The following is a 16,839-nucleotide window of genomic DNA, read 5'->3' on the forward strand; positions in this document are numbered from 1 at the left end:
AGGCCAGTGATGGGAAACCTTTTGAGCTTGGTGTGTCAAAATTCACCAAAAAACCAAGCATAACTCAGGTGGTGTGTCACTTCGAGAAAAAAAACCATAATTTTGTGATATTTATAGTTTAAATAACAAAAATGTATAATTGTAATATATAACTGTATTTAATAAACCAAAAACTAATTATTTAACCAAACCAAACAAAAAACCCCTTATTTATCACAAAGTGCCCAGAGTTGTTGAGCTTTTGGGGGGGGGGAGCTGCTGACCAAAGTTTTGGAGTTTTTTTGGGGGGTGCAAAAGTTGCTTTGCTTTTTTGGGGGGGTGCCCCAAAGCTGCTGTGCTTTTTTGGGGGGGGGGAAGAGAACAGAAATAAATGACGAATAATACCTTCGCTGGAACTAACACGCAGCACCGACATAGTCTGCCAAAGCGCCAGAAAAAAACAGCACAGAAAGTTTTAAAAAACCAATCTGGCTACCAGCAACAACAACAAAAAGGGATCCGGGTTTTAACAGTGGAGACAAGCTGTAGCGGAGACAAGCTGTAGGAGGAGCGGGAGAAAAATGGGCGGGGGGACAACAACAGCGCGAATTGCCCGATGGGGCGCGTGCCAGCGGTGAGGGCTCTGCCTGTCACGTCTGACACGCGTGTCATAGGTTTGCCATCACTGCCTTAGGAGAAGAGCCCAAGCATGTGCATGTGAGCTGAGCTGGAAGCAGGTTGGAAACCGGAGACACAGAGACCTGCTTGTTCTGCGCTGGATCCAAATCTGCCACTACTGGAGAAGCAAAATGTGTTGGTCCCTCCATCTTAGGCTCAGGTTGTATAAATTTGTAAATAAAACCATATATCCTAAAGTGACCACAATCTCTGCTGACCTTCGTTCCAAGGAAACAGAGCCTGTGTAAGTGGCTAGAACCCCTTGAGTCTCTCACTGCTCAAGGATGATAAAGCTGGAACTGCACACAGCTTCCCACCCTCCTCTCTCCCCCTCTCATCTTATTTGCGATTCCTGCCTTGCAGGGGGTTGGACTAGATGAGCCTTTTTGGTCCCTCATCTCTACGGTTTTATGATTCTGGGCAAGGGGGAAAAGGGAAGGTTGCAATCGGCTCTTAAGTTTAATGCCCATGGAAAATACTAGAATTTAAGTGGAGTTCCACCTGCAATTGGTGTTTCAGTTCGGGGGCAGAAATATTCTCCTGGGTAAAGCTGTCCAAAAATCCAGAGTTGGCAGATTATTATGGGGTGGAAGGTTCACAGGCTATGAAGGACTTGCTCGGAGATTTATTGACATACGCAGGAGAAATGATTTTGAGGAGATACGGAAGGCGTTTGAGGAATTTGTACTGTTAAAACAGAAAGGGGTCAAACCACCGCAAGAGGTGTTGAAATTTTGGGAGGTTGGATAGTTACAACGGAACGGTCTCGCTTGTGGGGTGCACGTTTTTATTCTTGTTTATTTACGATTATTACATTGTCGAAATAAATAATGTATAAAATGTAAATAAAAGAATTGGGGGGGGGTTAACAGTGACAAAAAAGTGACTGGAGAAAGAAATTCTCCTGATGGGAGCAGAGTTTGGAGATTGCAGGGTATGGCAGAACAGCCCCCCCCCTTTTTTTTGATGAGCACAACCTTTCACGGCCCTCCCCTGAATTTTGCATGAGGTACACCATTAGCTAATGCTTGAAGAACGCAAGGGCATCTGTCTTTGATTCAGAGGGCTTCCCAGGAGTGGCATAAATATCCAGCTCGTTGTGACAAACAGCAGACGGGGAGGTGGGGGGGGGGGCGCAGCTAATGATATTGCCCAATTTCCCTGGGCCTGCAGTAATGAATCCATGATGGCCCCTCTGCGGCCCTCACCTCGATAGGAAGTTTGATCTCTCTCCCCCCCCACCCCCCCTTTTGCAGGGATGCCTCTTGATATTAACAAACTGCTGAAAGCTGAAAATCAGAATCCTTGGCCAATGGGTGGCGACAGGCAGGTCCGGCAGAAAACTGAGCAGCCTCTCATTAGAGCTGATTATTAGTTTCTTTGGGTGGGTGGGAAGGGGGTGCAAGTCTGAACCAGGGAGCATGACTGGGCGGAAGGGAAGCGAGTTGTGTTAAGACACAAAGGAAGAGGAGAGGGTCTCTGGCCAAGATGAAAACGCACTGTCTGCGATCTCCCTGCAAACCTGGTTTGAATTCTGACTACGGGCTGTTTCTGCGCCACGTGTCATCGCTCTTAGGTGTGAGCCCAAGGAGCGTGTGAATGCATTTGAGAGTGGGAGGAGCAGGACTGACGCTTTGCAAGCAAAGGAAAAGTTTCTGTTATGTGACGGGAAGAAAAAGAAAAGAACGGCTACCTCCCGAGTGTGGAGGCAGATTGTAGACATCAAGTGGAAGGTAGCTATTGGCTGGTGCCAATGTCCCCCTGAACCAGTCTCCCTGCCCTATTCCCATAAATGTTCTGCAAATGTTGCCGCATGCTTGCTTTTTAAAATTTAAAATTCCACAGAGCATTCTTGGCCAAGCTGGCACCCTTCAGACGTTGCACGCCACAACTACCATCAGCCCAGCCATGCACCCCGTTCAGTTCAGTTCAGTTTTTGCTTCTGTGGAAAAGTCCAGGTTGTGGGAGATTCTGCAGCCCAATTTAACGACGTGTATTCTTGTTAATTAGAAAGTCCAGGGGCTGACTGCAGAACTGTAACTTGCCTGTTTATAAATTGATGGCTCTCTGGTCCTTAGCCCCTTTACTAAGTAACAAGAATATGCATGGTTAGATTTGACTGCAAAATCCCACACAATTTTATAACTCCCCCCCCCCCCCGAGTCCCATCTTGACTTGAAGGCTCCCGTCTCTCGGCAGAGGGAAGTCATCCCACACACACATTGCTTCCGTGTCACCCCAAGAGATGACCAATGTCTCCAAGACGACCACCTCACCCTCTGAGGGTGTACAGCGCTGGCATTCTCTGTGACTATTACACAAGCGCTCGTGCTCATAACGCCAGGGCTTTTGTCCGCACAGCTTGGGGTGGTGGTGATTGTGTAGCCCATTCTTACAGGCATGCAATCTGACAGGCTTTGTGGTGGTGGGGATGCCTGGAAGGGTGTGTGTGTGCACAACTGGGACAAGGGCAGACAATGAACCACAGACAACGCACGGGGCTCCTTCAAAGGACCTCATCGGGCGCTGCCTGTGTCAAGAGGCCGGACGTGAGGCCGGACATGGCCTGAGGCATCTCAACAAGGAACTCTTGCAAACTCCGTTCCCAGGCCAGCATCAGCAACAGACGATGGAAGGAGGGCTGGTGGTTGCGGAGGCCAAGAAGCCTTCCTGGGTGAGAAGTGGAATCCAATCTAGTGGGGAAGAAGAAAGAAATGAAATCAGAAGAACATAAGAAGGGGAAGAAGAAAGAAATGAAATCAGAACACAAGAAGAGAATTGCATAAGCTATGGAACATGCTCCCGCAGGAGGCAGTGATGGTGACCAATTTGGATGATTTTAAAAGAGGGTTGGCTCCCAGTACGTTTCCGAGCACAATTCAAAGTGTTGGTGCTGACCTTTAAAGCCCTAAACAGCCTCGGTCCAGTATACCTGAAGGAGCGTCTCCACCTCCATCATTCTGCCCGGACACAGAGGTCCAGTACCGAGGGCCTTCTGGCGGTTCCCTCGCTACGAGAAGCCAAGTTGCAGGGAACTAGGCAGAGGGCCTTCTCGGTGGTGGCACCTGCCCTGTGGAACGCCCTCCCAACAGATGTCAAAAAGGAATACAACTACCAGACTTTAGAAGACATCTGAAGGCAGCCCTGTTCAGGGAGGCTTTTAATGTTTAATAGATTGTTGTGTTTTATTCTTTTGTTGGAAGCCGCCCAGAGTGGCTGGGGAGACCCGGCCAGATGGGCAGGGTATAAATAATAAAATATTATTATTATTATTATTATTATTATTATTATTATTATTATTATTAAATCATGGAGTCGTTTGTGGAGAAGAGGGCTGTTGGCTTCCCCTTACCTCTGTATCATGAAACCCAGGAAGAAATGATCAGTGGCGGAGGATGTAATGAAACGTGGCTGGCACTGGGTGCTAAACCATGGGGGCCAGCACTTACCGCAGGGCCTGCAGCGTGCCCAAGCCATGCGTTTCTCCTGGGAGTGACACGGTGGCTTGGGCACCTGCAGGCTCCAATGCAGCCTGAAACGGCAGCGTGAGGATTGCGTCTGCCCTCCGCCTCTCCCGCAGCCCCCCTATAGCTGAGGGGGAGGCGGCGGAAAGGCTCCATGCAGTGTGCCCTGACCCCATGGGCAGCTCGCCTCACCCCCGGCTGCAGGACGCGCACACGGCACTGGGCACCCAAGCGGCTAGCTACGCCGCTAGACATGAGCGCTCCCTCTCCAGTTTCCGAGCACTTCCATTTTGCCGATCAGTTCCTCCCTGTTGGTGAGGCCCAGGTCCAGGACAGATTATCCCTTTGTTGCTGCTTCCACCTTCCGGGAAATGAAGTGGTCAGCGAGGCAATGGAGGGATTTGTCGGACCTTGCATTCTTGGCAGAGTTTGAGTCCCAACTGATATCGGGGAAGTTGAAGTCTCCCATGACTGCCACAGCTCTCCTCTTTGAATGTCTGGCAATCTGTTCTAGGAAGGCACCATCCAAGTCTTCGGTCTGGCTTGGAGGGCTATAGCAGAACCCCACAGTAAGGTCACTGTGGTTTTCCTCTCCTATGGTTTTTACCCATATGCTCTCAATCTGCCTTCCATGCTCCATGTCATGGATCTCTTCACAAGTGTACACATCCTTTACATAGAATGCTGCTCCTCCCCCCCTTCCTGTTTGATCTATTTCTTTTGAGCAGCTCATACCCCCCCCCTGCATTCCAGGCATGAGTCTCATCCCACCAGGTTTCCGTAATGTCTGTTACCCTTCAGAGGCTCCCTGTATTCTCGTCTTATTGTACACAACCCCAACTCTTCTTGCAACTCGTAACAACAACCTGCTTCTCTCTCTTCTGAGTGCCAATATAACCAAGACACAACAGTTAGTATTGGCTCTGTTACTCACTCTTGGATGACATAACAGCAGGAAAGAAGAGAGGCAACCTTGCAATTCAGTCAGCAAACAAGGCAGACAGAGGAGGGAGCCAGGGTTATTCCAGGGGATCAACGGGAAGGAAGAAAAGGAGGGGTGTGTTGGTGCGTGTAAATCTACTTTCATGAAAGGATTGTCTTAGAGAACCACCTTTGTGTTTTTTAAAATGAAAAGCAGAACAACAGCAACGTAAGAACACAAGAGGCTGCTGGATCAGGCCAGGGGCCCATCTAATCCAGCATCCTTTTCTCACAGAGACTGGGAAGTGGACCTCTCAGCATGCACCCCCCTCCCCAAGACAATAACCTCCGGATCCCCTGCTTTTTATTTTAAAAAGAGTGGGGCAGTTTCTAGCATTTGTAGTATCTGATCCACAAGGCAAAATGTATGTGCATTATTCTCTCCTGTGTGTGCACAAAACAAGCCTGCTCTGCCCACTTTTCAGATTTTATTTTGACGTTGCTACTCCCTCTCCGAAAAATACCCGCAGACACTCCCTCCCCTGCCCACTTTCCCTCTACAGACCGGACACGCCTCCCTCTGCCCTTCTGACTGGGGCAGTCCCAGGTTGAAGCAAATGGCTCTAGTGATGCACAGCCATTTTGCTATTTGGGAGATGGGTTTTGAGGACAACCAAGGGCAGCTGCAAAGTGTGCCACTGGGCATGGGGCCCAATGCCGCAGAGGACACCCTTACAATCCAAAATTCGAACAGGGGGCCTATCAGTGCTCCCCCTCCTGGCAAGGAAGCACAAGCCCAGGTGGTGGCCTCTGCTCATTCATGGCCCCTTCTCCTCCCCACTGCCTCCCAGTAAAGCGTGACAATTGGGGGTGGCAGAGAGGAGGGGGCATGGAAAGAGTGATGGGCCTCTGTGCTCAGAGACGTCTTGACATTTCCATTCACTTTGGCGTTTTCTCTGCTGCTCAACCGCCGGCTGCCAAGACGGCAAATGAATGCCTCCCTTTTTTTTCTTTGAGGGCAGGAAGTTGCAAACTCTATGCCGTCTGGAGACAGCTCCCCGCATTAACCCGCCTGCAGAAGACATCATCCTGCTCCTCTGGATGGAGCACTGCAGAAGGCTCCAGGGCACGATCCAAGGCTTGGGTGGCACGGGTGGCGCTGTGGTCTAATCCACTGAGCCTCTTGGGCTTGCTGATCAGAAGGTTGGCGGTTCGAATCCCCGCGACAGGGTGAGCTCCCGTTGCTCGGTCCCAGCTCCTGCCAACCTAGCAGTTCGAAAGCACGCCAGTGCAAGTAGATAAATAGGTATCACTGCGGTGGGAAGGTAAACAGTGTCTCCGTGCGCTCTGGATTCCATCACGGTGTCCCGTTGCACCAGATGTTGTTTAGTCCTGCTGGCCACAAGACCCGGAAAGCTGTCTGTGGACAAATGCCAGCTCCCTCGGCCTGAAAGCAAGATGAGCGCCACAACCCCACCGTCGCCTTTGATTGGACTTAACCGTCCAGGGGTCCTTTACCTTTACCTTTATTTGCTGCCTCTGGGTTGTATGGCTCTTTTTTGTCTCGTGCAATCCCTCATAGCCAAGTAAGATTGTCTTCCATAAACATGGTTTTAACAGTCCGTAAGTGACTGTGGAGGCAAATTCTGGATCCACATGTCCTTCCACAGTGGGGACATAGCTCCAGGGCTGACACGGGACATTTGGCTGCCTGAGGCAAAGAAGTAAATGGCAAACACCCCCTGCCTACCAATATGCCGCAGTCAAGGTGCATAGTTATATGCCTGAAATAATAAATAATGGCACCGGAGAGGCATTATCAATGTATTTTGGCATCCGAGACAGAAAATCACACAAGCATCTCTCTCTCTCCCTGGAAATAAATATACAGTACATACAAACAATTTTCCTCCTAAAAAAATAAAACAAAAAAGCAAAAGCAAAGTGTTTTTGAGGATCTCCGAAACAGAAGAAATTAAGAAATTAACGTGTCCAGAAGAGGGCAACGAAAATGGTCAAAGGCCTGGAAACGATGCCTTATGAGGAACGGCTTAGGGAGCTGGGTATGTTTAGCCTGGAGAAGAGAAGGTTAAGGGGTGATATGATAGCCATGTTCAAATATATTAAAGGATGTCATATAGAGGAGGGAGAAAGGTTGTTTTCTGCTGCTCCAGAGAAGCGGACATGGAGCAATGGATTCAAACTACAAGAAAGAAGATTCCACCTAAACATTAGGAAGAACTTCCTGACAGTAAGAGCTGTTCGGCAGTGGAATTTGCTGCCAAGGAGTGTGGTGGGGTCTCCTTCTTTGGAGGTCTTTAAGCGGAGGCTTGACAGGCATATGTCAAGAATGCTTTGATGGTGTTTCCTGCTTGGCAGGGGGTTGGACTGGATGGCCCTTGTGGTCTCTTCCAACTCTACGATTCTATGATTCTAAGAGTGCAAATAGCAGAGGAAAGTCACATCTCCCAGAGCCTCAGGAAGGGAGACAAAAGATGAAGGCCATGTATTCTTTCTCTTCTTTGGCAATCACTCGCAGCCGAGTAAGATTGCCTTCCATAAACACGGTTTTAACAATGTGTTCGTAAGTGACTGTGGAGGCCAATTCTAGATCCACACGTCCATGGATATATCCCTTAACAAACTCCATGAGGTGGCTCCAGGTAGGAAAAAAAAATTGACCCTGCATACTTCTAGGGCAAATGGCCACCGGCCTCACTCTAATGGTAGGGCCGGCCCTGCCTGCTCCCAGTGCAGAAGGGCATCACTGGTCCTCATCCTAGGTCCTATTTCTCGCCAGAATTTTCTGTGCTATGAAAACAAATTTTATTTTTCCATAGCACCCTGTACGTGAATGTCCTTTTTACTGGTGCAATTCAAAAAATAGAAAGCTCTTGCTGCCCCAACTGTCTTGCACGTTTGGTCTTACTAAGTTATAGGCAGCAGGATGAAGAAAGCAGGCGGAGAAAAGGAAGCAAAACAGGAGATTTCTCACAGCCCCCTCACAGGTCTGCAAACAATGCTGGCAGCAAGTCATGAACATCCTTTGATCTTCCAGTCCCTGCAGGAACCGAATCTGCAAGGAACACACTTGATAGTCAAACTGGTTCAAATCCCTTGGGGACTGAAGGGAGAGGAATCTAGCAGACAAAGGCTCCCTTGTCCACTCGGTGTCTGCCCTGAATTCTTGGGACCGATGCTGCAAGGGCAAAGCTTTCGAGATCGCCCTTGAGTGACCTCTAAGGACCCTGAACAGGGAAGAGAGAGGCAAGGCAGACCAGACAGGGACCAAACCAAGGAAGGCCCATCTATCTTTCATGTTATTGGAAGGCTGGTTCCTGTTTTACATGTTCTGTAGCTATTCCTGCATTTTTATATTGTTGTTTTACTAGTTTTAGGTTGTTGACATTATTTTAATTCTATGGTTTTTTAAGGCACTGGTTAGATTTTACACACACACACACACACACACACACACCAGCTGGCCCGGCCACGCGTTGCTGTGACTCATCTGTGTGATTTCCCCCCACCCTGTCCTGATCCATGACGTATCCCGCCCCCTCCTCCCCCCACCCCCGGCTTATCCCTGTGATTCCCCCCACCCTGTCCCGACCCATGACTTATCTTGCCCCCTCCTCCCCCCACCCCAGGCTTATCCCTGTGATTCCCCCCACCCTGTCCCGACCCATGACATATCACACCCCCTCCTCCCCCCCGGCTCATCCCTGTGACTGGTCCCACCGTATCCTGACCTATCCCGTCCCCTCCTGCCCCCAACCCCCATCCAGGCGACTCAGTACCTCCATTCGGCCTAGTCTGTAAAGGATTCAGCCTAGTATGTAAACGGGAGCCGAGGTTCTGTTGAGAGGGAAGGTTTTATAGGTGCAGTACCAGTGTAGCCACCACTAGAGGGTGATGGTTTGCAACCTGGTTTTGAAACACAGGGTTTTTGGTGTTTTACCTGGCACAGGTGTAACATGTTGCTACGCAACTGGTATGCGGTTATTCTCATATCCGCATGTGGCATTGTGTCAAAATTTGAACGCAATCGGTCGAGCGGTTTTGGTGAAAAGTGGATACTAACGGACATGGCCAGTTTACATTTTTATATTATAGATATGAAGGTGTGTTTGAACATAGGACATGGCTTTCTGCTGGGTCAAGACCATTACACTACCTAGCTCAATATTGTCTGCACTGATTGGCAGCAGCTTTCTGGGGTTTCAGACAGGAGTTCTTCAAAGTCCCACGCTGGAGATGCTGACGAGAATTAAACCTGGCAATTTCTGTAGGCAGAACATATGCATTCGACCACAGAGCGATGACCCATCATAGGAGCAGCTCTGCAGGACCAGACCAAAAGGAGCCCACCTACAATAACAGAACTGTAGAGTTGGGAGGGACCCCCAAGAGTTATCTAGTCCAACCCCCTGCAATGCAGAAATCACAGCTGAAGAATCCTTGACCGATGGCCTTCCCTCCTCTGCTTAAAATCTCCAAGGAAGGCAACCTCCCCACTTTCCAAGGGAGCCCGTTCTGCTTTCCCAGCATCTTGTTCTCATAGTGGCCAACCAGATGATCCAATGGCAAGTCTGCAAGCAGGACCTGAGTGCGATTCCCAGCCATCTAGTGCGTTTCTGTAAGTTTCCCACCCCCCTTGCAATACAGCTCTTTTTCTTCACTTCCGTTTTAGTGCTACAGCACACACATAACCCAGAGGAAAAGCTGCCATGTTTGAAGATGTCTCAGTCCCCCAGTTTTGGACTGGGCACAAATCACTCCTGCAGTTATGGGGGTGGGGAGAACATCTGCCTTAATGCTACCATGATTCAAGCTCCAGCATTGGGAGAGTTTGGTAAATGGTGATATGCGCAGTTTTACAATACACCTGGGGCAGATGGGCGAGAGATGTCTGCACCCCACCTTTCAACTAGTTCAGCGGTCATTTTTGCACCCCCAGGGATGCCCAGGTCTGCAAGGTGTGTTTGGGGTATCGGGCAGAAAATTCACAGCTATGCCCAACTGCTAGGACACTCGTTGTGGAAGAGCCACCGTAAAACAAACATGTCTAGTGGTATTAGGTACATTCCGCCTCTCTAGAAAGGAGACTGGGGCAGGCTACGAGAGCACTGTTATCTTATGCTGCCCCCTTCTGGGTAGGGGTGGGAGATCAATCATTTCACAAATTCAGTTTCCCATACCAACACATGAATCAGAACATAGCTCTCTGAAATGCACACTTCTCTGAATTTTGCAATGCAATCCACTTCCCTAACCAAAGCAGGCAAAACAAAAAACTCCTTCCAGTAGCACCTCAGAGACCAACTTAATGGGGGCTTTCACCGGGGCTTTCCTGTCTTGCACTGCCTCCCGCAGTTTGGTCAAACTCATGTTCGTAGCTTCGAGAACACTGTCCAACCATCTCGTCCTCTGTCGTCCCCTTCTCTTTGTGCCCTCCATCTTCCCCAGCACCAGGGTCTTTTCCAGGGAGTCTTCTCTTCTCATGAGGTGGCCAAAGTATTGGAGCCTCAGCTTCAGGACCTGTCCTTCTAGTGTCTGTCCTTATTGCTATGGCTCCAAAAAATGGAAGTTTTTTCTGGAGCATGAGCTGGTCCATCTCTGGTGCCTTTCTAATAACCACCTACCGTTTTCTTCTTTCTGATGATGAATATATGAATGTCCTCGCTCCGATACTCCTCATCGTGCTTCTCCAAGGGAACCTTCTCCAGATCAAAGTCCTTCTGAAGAAGCTGCAATTTAAAATTGCGCAAGAATAAGAGAGTGCAGCTGAATGTCCTTGGCCTCATTCAGAGCTGAGCCTCCCAGAGAAATTGCACCACTTATGTAACCATATAACCTCAGAAGCACAGCACAGAAATCCTCCACTCAGTCTCCGGGGAACCTAAGGCACACCTGGCCCGGATCCTGCTTCTCTCAGGGGCAAATCAGATGCCTATGGGAAGCCCACAACCAGGGTATGAGCGCCACAGCCCTCAGCCACAGTTGTTCCCCAGCACGCTGCCTCTTATTCTGGAGGAAGTTTTCAGCCACTGCTAGCTTTCTCCTCCATGCCTGATCCCCTTCTAAAGCAATCTGATTTGGTGCTATCACAATATCCTGCAGTCACTCATTTTGTAGTTTAACTTTGTGCTGTGCCTGTCCTGACTCTCCCACTATTCACTTCCACTGGATGACCCCCGCTTCTAGTACCAAGACACAGAAAAACCTATCTGTACCACATTCTCCAGACCACGTGTAATTTCATAGATAATAATACAATCCTAATTTATTAGTTATATACAACCCATCTGATTGGGTTGGCCTTGCAACAAATCTGATTGGGTTGGCCTTGGCTTCCAACAAATCAGAAACATTAAGCACAACAAAACATTAAAAACCTCCCTCAACAGGGCAGCCTTCAGATGTCTTCTAAAAGTCAATATAGTTGTTTATTTCCTTGACATCTGATGGGAGGGTGTTTCACAGGGCAGGTGCCACTACCGAAAAGGCCCTCTGCCTGGTTCCCTGTAACCTCGCTTCTCGCAGTGAGGAAACCGCCAGAAGACTCTCAGCACTGGACCTCAGTGTACGGGCTGAGTGATGGGGGTGGAGACACTCCATAATAGAGGTCTATTATGTTCTCTAAACTAAAGAGTCTCAAATGTTGTGAGTTTCTCCATCTCCTTGATCGTTTCGGTTGCCCTTTCCTGAACTTTTTCCAGATCTACAATATCCTTTTGGAGGCGAGGTGGCCAGAAAGCATTCAATGTGTGTCACAGCACATATTTGTTTTTTTAAAAAAGCATTAAGGCTTGGGGTTAGTCTAGAAGACCCTTGGGGTCCCTTCCAACTTTACAATTCTATGATTCTATGAGACTGGCAGGTTTCTGTTTGGTTTTTACATCCCGTTCCAGAAAGCGCCTTGGGATACTTCCAGGCTTTTCTCCACAGGAACAAGGGCTCCTCCAAGACATTCTGCACTGGCAGATGACTCACCTCAAAGTATTTTTTCTCCACTTCTGGGTTCTTCCCCATAGTCCTTTCTTCGTAGCAGCAAAGGATGGTAGTCTCAGGGCCAGCCAAGTCCTTCAGCGTCTTGAGCAACGGCTCCAGGGACTGTCCACAAAGCAGAAATCACATGCCACTTAACTTCATTTCACGCTTGCAGCTACAAGGCTGATCTACAAGAAAAAAAATGTGATTTACCTCTTCGTAGTAGATGCAGTCTGCCATCAGGATGTAATCAGGTGCCGGAAGGAAGTCTGATACTTCTTCACCCCTAAACAAAAAGCAGAGGTGGATGCAATACAGAAAAGAACATTTGGTTTTATTTGTGCCCTGGCTTTCAGTCAACAGCGGCTCCCAAAGCAGCTTTATAATTAAACTAGTGTCATTCAGCCCGTTCAGTAAACGGGTGCTAGCCGGGTGGGAACGGAGGGGAAGCCCTGGGACCGTGCAGGCGTCCCCTCCGTCGAGCGCCTGAGGCCCACCGGCCCCTCCTCCGCCTCCTCCCGCTGTCCCGAGTGGCGACGGCCTCCTCCACCTCCCTGCTGCAGTGGAGTTACGTGGGGCGGCGAGGCGGGAGAGCGAGGGGCGGCGCGCTTACCTCTGCGCGTCTCTGCGTCCAATCCCTGTGTCCGTGAGGCACATGCGCAGTAACGCGGACACAGGGACTGGACGCAGAGACACAGGGACTTTATTATATAGGATGCGTAAAAAAGAACAAGCCTATCTAAAGTTATGCAGGTACAGTGGTACCTCTACTTACGAATGTTTCTACTTACGAATGGAGCTCCGTCCGCCATCTTGGATGCGGTTTAGATAGGATTTTTTCTACTTACGAATTTTTCCTCCCAATGCATTCCTATGGGATTCGACTTACAATTTTTTCTACTTACAAATGTGCGTTTGGAACACATTAAATTCGTAAGTAGAGGTACCACTGTATGTGTGTGGCAGAGTCTTCTGGGCAACCCCAAGAGCACAGGCCAGGCCAACCTTCACCAACCTGGTGACACTGAGGAGGGGTTGGACCAGATGACCTTCGCGGCCCCTTCTAATGCTACAAGTAACTAAGACTAAAACTGTGGCCCACATGCTGGCTGGGGCTGATGCAGCAGGGGGCAGAATGATGCAGGGCCTGGCAGATCTACCTCTGCTGACCTACCGATTTAGTTCAACGCCTAGCCACCCCCATGCGAAACCTTCTAAGCTTCAGTTCAAAGCAAGGTATGGAACAGCTGGAGGAAGTTGAAAGCAAGCTCATGTTCATATGATTATCTGTGACGTCACGCTACAGATCACAGCCCTACCTAAGAGTCACTCTCTGGTTAGAGTTGACTTCCATTCCTTAAAATTGGTTTGCAGTTTGTTGAGGAAATTTCAAATTACAGAACAAGAAGGCCATACGAACCATTTCAGTACCTTGGCTTGAATGGAACCTGTGATAAGATGCCGATTTTTCTCAATGTTCATTTTCAGCAAATCCTGAACTTCATCGAGATCCGTAACCGTAACGTTAGCACTACAAAAGAGGTGGGGGGGGGCTATATTAGTTGCCCGTTTCATACACACACACACACACACACACAATGCAAGAAACCACACAATGCACAAGTTTTTAGCATCCCTCATTCAGCTTAGAAAAAGTCTCATTTGCAACTAAGTTCTTGCCAAAGGGACTATGCTTAAAACTCCGTACATGAGCCAACACAGATCCAGTTCTGGTGGGAAATGAATCAGGCATGCATGCACACCAAAATAACCTGGTTAAATAAATCCTGCATAAAAAGGGATATAAATGAAAACAAAAAGTGGCAATGATTAATAGAGTGAGGCCCACCCTACCATGCTGCAAAACCCTTCGGCATGTTGGAACACTACCGTATTTCAATCTCCAATAGCAAACATTAAATTTGTGCGATTAGCAGTGCAATTGTGTGTTTTGGGGGGGGAGGGGGAGCCTGGATTCCATCCCTTTAGCTCTAGATGCAGGACCACAAGATGGGAGTGCGGGCTACAAGTTAGATGGCTTTAAAAGGACTTTAGACAAATTCATGGAGGATAAGGCCGTCTTCTCTTATAATATTCTAGTGGTTTATGGTGTTGTAAACTTCCCTGTGACCTGTTGACAAAGGGTGGTATATAGAATCATAGAATTGTAGTTGGAAGGATCCCCAACAGATGGCATATCCTTTCTCTGTAGGAGTATATACTGTATATCTCCATATAAATGTCTTAAATAAAATAAGTACATAAGTTCAACCTTCAGTTTTTCCATACTCCCCCCTCCACCTCTTTTTAAACTGTTAGGTGGCAAGACTAAAGCAAAATATATAGTCACAATTTTTGCAAGGCCCCTGGGTGCAATTTATCGCTCCTTCTTACAAGGATGTTGGGGCGGCCTGGCCGCTGGATGCTAGGGGGAGGCCCAGGCTTGGTAGGGAGATCAGTAACCGTCAGAGATCAGATCCTAGGAGTAGAGATGTGAATGGGGTAGGAATCCTATAGCGACAGGAGAGTGGGAGTCACTGGGTGCTTCTGCAAAGCAGGTGGGAGAAGGAAGACAAGAGACTAAGAAGGGAAGGTGTGAGGGTCGGGTGTAGAGCAGACGATTATATGGGGAAAACTATGGTGGGGGACCCCCATGACATGGGCGTGTGAGAAGGGCATGGATCCCAGTGATGAAAGGAGGAACATCCTTTGTCATCTGCGATGGGTGCCCTGGCCTCTCCCACTTTCTCTCCGCAGAGCCTTTCAGAAGAGCAGCAGGGCAGGTGGAAAAGGACTCAATCCCTGCCAGCAGCATCTCCAGATCGGGCTGCGAGGAAAGTCTCTTGGCCTGAAACCCTGGAAAGAGCCGCTGCTGCCAGTCGGTGTAGTTGATACTGAACTAGACAGTCCAACTAGATGGGCCTGACGGCAGCTTCCTCTGCTCCTGTATCTCCAGAACTTTGAAGACTAGAACCTTGCTGTTGATTTTAAGGGAAGTGCTATAGCTTGGTGGCAAGAACACCTGTATTATTATTATTATTATTATTATTATTATTATTATTATTAATGTAGAAGGTCCCCTGCTCAGTCCCAAGAAGGCTCCAAGGTGACCACTGCTGCCAATCAGTGTGGGCAATACTGAACTAGATGGACCAACTAGATGGGCCTGACGACTGGAATCTTGCTGTTAAGGGGGATTTATGGGAAGGCCATCTGTATTATTATTATTATTAAGGTTTCATGCTCCATCCCAAGAAGGAATCGGCGTCTCCAGGTGGCGCTGGGGTAATTATTGTTACAGTGGAACCTCGGTTTATGAACACCTCGGTTTATGAATTTTCGGTTTATGAACACCGCGGACCCATCTGGAACGGATTAATTCACTTTCCATTACTTTTAATGGGAAAGTTCGCTTCAGTTTATGAACGCTTCAGTTTATGAACAGACTTCCGGAACCAATTACACCCATGTTTCAGTTTATGAACGCTTCAGTTTAAGTACTTCACGGACCCGTCTGGAACGGATTAATCCACTTTCCATTACTTTCAATGGAAAAGTTTGCTTCAGTTTATGAACGCTTACTCTGCGGACCGTCTGGAACGGATTAATTCATTTTCCATTACTTTCAATGGGAAAGTTCACTTCAGTTTATGAACGCTTCAGTTTATGAACAGACTTCCGGAACCAATTGTGTTCATAAACCGAGGTACCACTGTATTATTAAAGGCTCCAGGGTGTCGCTACTGCCAGTCAGTGCGGTCAAAACTGAACTAAATGGACCAACTAGATGGGACTGAGTACTGGAATCTTACTGTTAATTTTAAGGGAAGAGCTATAGCTCGGTCGGAAGGGCACCTATATTATTATTATTATTAATATTATTATTAATATTATTATTATTATTATTATTATTATTCAGGTCCCATGCTCAATCCCCAGAGGGCAGCAGCGTCTCCAGGTAGCGCTGGGGAAAAGACTCCTGTATTATTATTATTATTATTACCGGTATTATTATTATTATTCAGGTACTGAATATTATTATTATTATTATAATTCAGGTCCCATGCTCAATCCCAAGAAGGCAGCAGCGTCTCCAGGTAGCGCTGGGGTTGTTCTTATTCAAGGCTCCAGGGTGCCGCCGCCGCCGCTGCCAGTCCGTGTAGGCCACCCTGAGCGAGACGGAAGCCCCCCGGCGGCGGCGGCGGCCGCGACGACGTACCCGAGGCTGGCGGCCATGAGGCCCACGAGGCCGGTGCCTGCGCCCAGCTCGAGCGCGGCCTTGCGGCGGAGAGGGAGCCCCGCCGCCTCCTCCTCGGCCTCCTTCTCCAGGAAGCGCGCCAGCACCAGCGCCGCGTCCCACACCACGCAGCCCGTCCCGCCCGCCGAGCGCTGCCCGAGGCGGAGCCCCGCCGAGCCGTCCCGCCGGGCCAGGGCGCGCTCGAACCCCGGAGAAGGGGAAGAAGGGGAAGGGGAAGGCGACGCCATGCTGGAGGCCGAGGGAGAGAAGGAGGAGCGAGAGGGACGGAAGGAGGGACGGAGGGGAAGCGGCAGGGGGAGGAGGAGGCCGCTCTCCCCTCACAGACACACACCGGAAAGTCGCCCCACGACTGCTTATTATAGCGGCAGAGAAACCTAACAGTACCCTTTGGAACTCCCTGCCACTTGATTGATGGATGAGCTAAACAAGTTCAGGCTTAGGGCCCCACTCTCTTGGGTGTCCCCCCCCCCAAATAAAATTAAAGGGGTGAAAACTCTTTTGATGACCACCAGCGTGACGAGTCCTGTAGTTGCTTTGTCAGGCATC

General features: G+C 49.0%; 1 protein-coding gene across 1 annotated transcript; it reads right to left on the bottom strand.

The window, feature by feature from the left end:
• Nucleotides 1-344: 344 nt before the first annotated feature.
• Nucleotides 345-16,529, bottom strand: VCPKMT (valosin containing protein lysine methyltransferase). The gene is made up of 6 exons (XM_060269984.1): nt 16,255-16,529; nt 13,456-13,566; nt 12,249-12,321; nt 12,039-12,158; nt 10,688-10,792; nt 345-3,350 (listed from the first exon to the last, which is right to left on the bottom strand). The coding sequence occupies exons 1-6, from the start codon at nt 16,518-16,520 to the stop codon at nt 3,234-3,236; spliced, it is 792 nt and encodes a 263-aa protein (XP_060125967.1). The 5' UTR covers nt 16,521-16,529; the 3' UTR covers nt 345-3,233.
• Nucleotides 16,530-16,839: the final 310 nt, after the last annotated feature.

The sequence above is a fragment of the Zootoca vivipara genome, chromosome 1 (assembly GCF_963506605.1).
Source record: "Zootoca vivipara chromosome 1, rZooViv1.1, whole genome shotgun sequence".
NCBI classification, from domain to species: domain Eukaryota; kingdom Metazoa; phylum Chordata; class Lepidosauria; order Squamata; family Lacertidae; genus Zootoca; species Zootoca vivipara.

Bases quoted from the DNA above. Each gene is read 5' to 3' on its own strand.
- VCPKMT (XM_060269984.1), bottom strand. From the start codon at position 16,520: ATGGCGTCGCCTTCCCCTTCCCCTTCTTCCCCTTCTCCGGGGTTCGAG. The intron at 13,567-16,254 runs GTACGTCGTCGC...CCTCTTTTGTAG, and splicing joins CTCATGGCCGCCAGCCTCGG to TGCTAACGTTACGGTTACGG. The intron at 3,351-10,687 runs GTAGGTGGTTAT...CTTCCCCACTAG, and splicing joins TCATCAGAAAGAAGAAAACG to ATTGGATTCCACTTCTCACC.